The sequence below is a fragment of the Triticum dicoccoides genome, chromosome 1A (assembly GCF_002162155.2).
Source record: "Triticum dicoccoides isolate Atlit2015 ecotype Zavitan chromosome 1A, WEW_v2.0, whole genome shotgun sequence".
In the NCBI taxonomy this organism is placed as follows: Eukaryota; Viridiplantae; Streptophyta; class Magnoliopsida; order Poales; family Poaceae; genus Triticum; species Triticum dicoccoides.
In genome coordinates this window covers 538,806,633-538,812,911 of record NC_041380.1, presented here as the reverse complement: position 1 = coordinate 538,812,911, position 6,279 = coordinate 538,806,633, and the positions used below count along the sequence as shown (strand labels likewise).

The window sequence follows — 6,279 nt, the reverse complement described above, 5'->3', positions numbered from 1 at the left end:
GCAGCGCCGGCGTCGGTGCGGCGCAGCTGGGGTCGTGCCGGGGATGGGCGCCGGCGGCACAGGCACAGGATCGGGCGACGGGGTCTCGGGATCGAGCGTCGTGGGCGGGGCGCCGTGTCTCGATCCAAATTCGTGGCCCGGTTGCCCTCCTCATTTTAACATCCTAACTCTGCATTATCTCGACGATCAACTTTGCTAATCAACACCTGGTGGGTGGCAACATTGCTTAACATTTTTCGGTGTCGGGACAACGGACTGATCATGTGGCTTTCAAATTTTTCTTTGCAAACCACATCTTTTATAACAAAATTTTAAACACACATGAGCAATTTAAACTTAGGATTGTGATGGTGAAATTGAATTCGCACTAAGGTCTATTTTATTGAGTTATTGAGCGAACATGTTGTTGTGCTAATGGACAATTCTAATATGACAAGTTCTTAAAGTCAAGTCAACAAAAGTCTAATTTACCAGTCTTGTCAAAGATAGAGAAGAGACGAGATAAAAAGAGAAGTCAAAGATGAAGGACCAAATGTAGAAGCCCAAGATGGAGAAGGATCGGGTAGTCCACCATGAATGATGCAACTTCCTCTCATCTTTAGTCCCATGGACTAGTGGACCAAAGATTATCAAACCATGCCCCAGCTACCTACCACCACAAGGGTAATCTTGGTCATTTATGATATTAGCCTATAAACAACCCAATGAGCATGTATTCTCATTCATGATCATGGCTAGTTAGTGAGAGTTTCAGACAAGTGGGTGGGGAAAAGTGAGAAAAAAATTTAGAGCATGGGACAACTGAGCACAATTAAGGAGCCAGGGGCACTATCATAAAAAAACCATAATTCAAACATAGCAAATTCAACTACTACTTCATTTCAAACATAACAATTAAACATAGTTCTAATTAAAAACATATATTAAATGACAACATCAACTAACTCAAACTACTACATTCATCAAGTTACTACTAGTAGTAGTTCGAACTAATACTTGAACTACACTGAAGATGAAACTACTCCTCATCATCGGAGTTGTGAAACTGCGCCCAGAACTCATCCATGTACGGGTCATCGCACCCCTCATCCTCCTCTTTCGAGTCACCCTAGTCCTTCGAGTCGGACTCGACGGGGATCACCGTCGAGGGGCCAACCTCGTCCTCCTTCTTCATCCCTTTCTTCTTCTGCTCGGCATCGCGCTTCCAGAAGTACTCCTGCTCAGCCTGAACATACTCCGGATGCTCCCGTGTGAACCTCGCCATCGCCGCCTTGTCGCTATCGTCGAGGCCCACGACATGGCCGACCTCTTCTTCATCGTCTTCTTCGGTATCTCCTCCATCTGAATGCCCTCCGGCACGAGGAACTCCGAATCCGCCCGAGTCTCGATCTCCGGGAAGTTGAGGTCCGTCTTCGGCCTTCCGGCACGCCACCACGTCGTAGGCACGTGCAGCCTTATCGAAGTGGGGTAGGTGCCGAGCCAGAAGCGGTGGCCGGTGCGGGAGAACTCGGCGCCGAAGTAGCCGGATGGCTTCACTCGCACGTCGAAGAACCTCGTCTTGCTCTCCGGGAACTTCTTCGGCGGCATGGCGACAAACGAATTGGGACAGACATCGGAACCAGGCGGTGGATGAGGCGGTGCGGGGCAGCGATCGATGCGGGACGACGGCGGGGATGAATCGAGTGGCGGACATGACGACCGCGCTGCGGGAAAACGACCGATTCGTGGCGGAACCGGCGGCGGGGCTGCTGGAGGGGGCGGATCTGGCGCGAGGCGACGACGACAGTGCGGCGGGCGGGCGGCGGCAATGCGGCGCGAGGAAGAAGATGGGGTTGGGAAAGGAAAGGGAAACAGCAGTTGGCGCGCGGCTCACGTTTTTACATCTCATATAGGTGAAGATGCATCTTTGCATTGTGAGGTGTTGTATTTTACTTCTTCAGAAGATAGGGCTGTAAATTTTTGCATCTACATCATTTACTGAAGAGGAGTTTTTGGGCCTCAAAGATGATGCTCTAACATCACAGTTGTTTTGTTTTTTCTCAGATTTGCACTTGAGCAAAATTCCCAAGAAATGACAAACACTGAAGAAGTTCTAACACTTCGTATTTTACAAGTATATCTCACTCACCTCCAATGAGGGGATCGCAAAAAAAAAAACTAAAATCCAAATGCAGTACGTAGCAGTATTTTACTAGCCTAACTCTTAGTTCCAAAAAACTTGGTTGCAACAAAGTGACGGTGACGTCACTCCAGGCCGGCGCGGCCCGGGCGCGTGCGCCGGCTCATGGCTCCGAGCTCGCCGGAGTGCTGCCCCGCCCTGCCCACGTTGTTGTCGCCGGGGTGCTGCCAGCCGGGCGCGCGGCTCGTGCTCTGCGCGGCGTCGCCGTCGCTGCTGGAGCTGGAGGCGCACAGCCCGTACTCGCTCGTGGCCTCGCTGACGAAGCCGGTGGCGCCCGTGTTGCCGCTGTCGGCGCCCCGCTGCAGGAACGCCATCCTCCTCATCCGCCGCAGCTGCTCCGTGGTGGTGGCGTCGTGCGCCTCGCTCTGCCCCGGCTCCACGCCGCCGTTGAGCGCCTCTAGCGGCAGCTCGCCCTCCAGGTACCGGACGATCTGCGTTTGTCGTTGCCACGTGCATGGCCAGTTAGTTTCTGCTCAGACTCAAGTACGTACTGTACTAAGTAGGAATGTTGTGAAGGGTGTTTCACCTGGCTCACTCGTGGGCGGGAGCGTGCCGTGTGGCGCACGGCGGCGGCGGCGCAGGCGATGAGCCGCTGCATCTCGTGGGCGTCGTAGTTGGCCTCCAGCCTTGGGTCGATGAGCTCCACGGAGAGCTCCCCATCCAGAGCTTTTGTCAGCAGAGGCCGTGCCTGCACACATACAAGATAATCAGCGGAAAGGTAATCATCGAGATGCTTCAAATCAACACGTCACGATGCAGGAACTCGTGGACTGATTTGTGATTTTCCCACTGCAGGAGTGCTTTACTTTCTGATAGTATATTGACACGGACTGTCAGTGTAGTCATGGAGGAGAGGCCAAATGTCAAAAGTTTTCAGTAAACATACTGTTGCTCTGCACAGTGTTGCTCCACAGCTCAACTGAACTTCAGGAAAAGCAAGACAAAGAAAGTACAGTTCGTGACTTGAGAGGCCAGGATTCAGGGTAAAAACGACTCACCCAAGAGACCAGAGTCTCGTCGTCCTGGTCGGCCTCGTCGGACAGGACCGGTCTCTTGCCGGTGATGATCTCCAGAAGCACGACGCCGAAGGAGAAGACGTCGGACCGGTCGGTTATTTTCCCGGTGTTGGTGTACTCCGGCGCCATGTACCTGCCAAACCAGTCAATGCCATTGCGTGCGTTTTATTCAGGTCAGAGCAGTTAAACGTAACGGGAATGAAATTGGAATGGTGGACTTCTTACCCGAAAGTCCCCATCACCCGCGTAGAAACATGGCTGTCGTCTCCGTGCTGGATCTTGGCCAGCCCAAAGTCGGCAACCTGCACGAGACAGAAAAGCTCCATCATGCTCTGAGATGAATCATAATATATCTTCCAACCAAACAACGTGATCTCGTCGTGCATTTTTACCTTGGGCTCAAAGTTGTCATCTAGAAGGATGTTGGCCGCCTTGATGTCGCGATGGATGATCTTAGGATGACCTGACAAGATGCATTCAGTCAAGAACAGGCAGTGCAATAGTGCATCATCAGTCTGAAGGACAGCAAGCAGAGGCAGGTAGCCGACTTACAGTCCTCGTGCAGGTAGGCCAAGCCCTTGGCCGCCCCGAGCGCGATGCGCCACCGGCGCTCCCAGTCCAGCAGCGTCGGCCCGTCGCCGGCGTGGTGCAGGTGGGACTCGAGAGTGTGGTTGGGGACGTGCTCGTAGACGAGCAGCCGCTGGTCGCCATGGATGCAGTACCCCAGCAGCGAGACGAGGTTGCGGTGGTGCACGCGGCCGATGCTCTCCACCTCGGCGCGGAACTCGCGCTCGCCCTGACCGCTGCCGGCCCGGAGCCGCTTGATGGCCACCTCCCGCGCCGCCGCGCCCGCGCCCAGCGTGCCGCGGTACACATGCCCGAACCCGCCCTGCCCCAGCAGCTTGGCGTCCGAGAACCCGTCCGTCGCCGCCGCCAGGTCCGCGTACGACACCGTGCCGCCGGTGACCGCCGCGTGTGGGGGAGGCTGGTGGGAGGCCGTGGCGCCGCCGCCGCTCTGCCACGGGTGGACCGCTGCGTGTGGCGCTGGTGGTGGCGCGTACATTGGCGGTATGGTTGATAGCGCCGCCGAGAAGGATGAGCGTGCTGCCTGCGACCACGTCACCGGCAGTCGCTTGTCGTAGGGATCGCCTAGTGCAAACAAGTTCATGAGTTAGAATTAGAAGTGACGAAGTAAAATCAGTGCCACTGAAGTCAACGGTGATAAACCGAACTAGCAAGTGATGGCTTTGACTATAACTTTCCATATGCAGAAGAGGTAAACACGTAACTAAGAAAACCCAGAGATCTCTAGATTAGAGACAATTGTAATCCTTCGTCTACATTCACAATTTCAAGCAGTACTACTAACTTTTACTCGGCAGTTGCCAAATTTGGTCGCCCACTTGAAAAGAGACTTCAAGAGATGAGACCCTGCGCGCATACATGGAAGGAAAGGGCACTCAACGCGTGCACATTTCCACTCGCATTCTCGTATCATCGCACGACACGCCGTCCGGCGCACTCCGGCCAATGTGTCGCCGTCGATCGCCAACACCTTTTGACGTCACCGGTGCACGACCAGGGAAGTGCGGCGTGGTGCCGTGCGACCAGACCCGACGCCGAGACTTTCAGGTCTACGTATACGTGTCAAACGATCAACGTGACAGACGCTCTAACCTCTTGATGCTAGCTCGCTGTTGCTGTTGCACCGGCAACGGCGAGGGTGCGTAAAGCGTATGTAATGTACGTACCTGACGAGCTGGACCGCGGACGGCTGCCGTGGCGGCGTTGGCGGCGTCGTGTCCGGAAGTAGAACAGCCCGGCCACGAGGGCGATCACGAACACTGCCGAGGCAGCCACGGAGATGCCGATCACTGTTTTGGATGCGTGTGATGAATGCGGTGGCGAAGACAGTTGCGCCGGTGATGGGGGTAAACCCGGCGGTGGACGCTGTAGCGAAGGCGGTGTTAGACTAGGAGGAGGACGAGTGGCAGGGATTGGGGTTGGCAGTTTGCTCGAAGCTGGAGCTGGTGGTGGCATTGGCTGAGACGGCGTTGTTGCAGGCGGCGGAAGAGGCGATGGTGGTGTCGTTGGCGTGCCAGGTGAAGGTGGGGTCGTAGTTGGTGGTGCCGGGTTCACCGGAGATGGTGTTGGTGGTGTCGGCTTGGTTGGAGACTTTGGTGGTGCCGGGTTAACTGGACCGGACGGCGATGGCATTGGTGGTGCAGGCGCCACGGTAGATGGCGGTGACACTGTTGGTGGTGCAGGGTTCACCGGAGCAGGAGGGGACGACGCTGGTGGCGCTGGGTTCACTGGTGACGTCGGAGGCGATGTTGGTGGCGTTGGCTGTGCTGGAGACGGCGTCGGTGGTGCAGGGTTCACTAGAATAGGCAGAGCTGGAGACGGCGGAGACAACGTTGGTGGTGGCGGGTTCACCGGGGAAGACGGCGGTGGCGCTGATGGTGTGGGCCCCGTTGGAGACGGTGGTGGTAATGTCGGTGGTACCGGGTTTACTGGAGATGGCGATGGTGGTGCCGGGTTTACTGGAGAAGGCGTCGATGGCGTTGTTGGCGTTGGCATTGCTGGTGAAGGCGGGGATGGTGCTGGGTTCGTCGGAGAAGGTGGGGAGGGAGCTGGCGTCACCGGAGGGGACGGTGAAGGCATTGATGGTGCAGGCGCAACCGGAGAAGGCGTAGATGGCGTCGGTGGCACAGGTGTCACGGGTGGCGACGCAGATGGTGTTGGTGGGGCAGGTGTCACTGGCGGCACCACCGGTGGAGGAGACGCCGCAGGTTGTTGAGGAGGAGAAGATTCTGGCAGGGCAGAAGGCGTCACCGGTGGCTGTGGGGGAGTGGACGATGCCGGCGGAGCAGCCGGCGTGACGGGTGGCTGCCGGGGAGGGGACGATGCCGGTGGAGCTGCTGGCGTCACCGGTGGTTGCGGGGGAGGAGATGATGCCGGCGGAGCAGCTGGCGTGACGGGTGGCGGGAGAGGAGAAGATGGTGGCGGAGCTGCTGGAGTCACCGGTGGAAGAGAAGACGGCGGCGGTGCAGCTGGCGTCACCGGCGGCTCTGGTGGAGTTGA

The 6,279-nt window shown here is 56.7% G+C and overlaps 2 protein-coding genes across 2 annotated transcripts; both read right to left on the bottom strand.

Annotated features, from left to right (window-relative positions):
* Positions 1–2,010: 2,010 nt before the first annotated feature.
* LOC119287106 (putative proline-rich receptor-like protein kinase PERK6) lies at positions 2,011–4,340 on the bottom strand. Its single transcript, XM_037566622.1, has 6 exons — positions 3,748–4,340; positions 3,588–3,658; positions 3,421–3,497; positions 3,178–3,328; positions 2,706–2,867; positions 2,011–2,610 (listed from the first exon to the last, which is right to left on the bottom strand). The coding sequence occupies exons 1-6, from the start codon at positions 4,256–4,258 to the stop codon at positions 2,245–2,247; spliced, it is 1,338 nt and encodes a 445-aa protein (XP_037422519.1). The 5' UTR covers positions 4,259–4,340; the 3' UTR covers positions 2,011–2,244.
* A 206-nt stretch (positions 4,341–4,546) lies between these two features.
* Positions 4,547–6,253, bottom strand: LOC119354751 (vegetative cell wall protein gp1-like). The gene is made up of 2 exons (XM_037621495.1): positions 4,947–6,253; positions 4,547–4,626 (listed from the first exon to the last, which is right to left on the bottom strand). The coding sequence occupies exons 1-2, from the start codon at positions 5,857–5,859 to the stop codon at positions 4,547–4,549; spliced, it is 993 nt and encodes a 330-aa protein (XP_037477392.1). The 5' UTR covers positions 5,860–6,253.
* Positions 6,254–6,279: the final 26 nt, after the last annotated feature.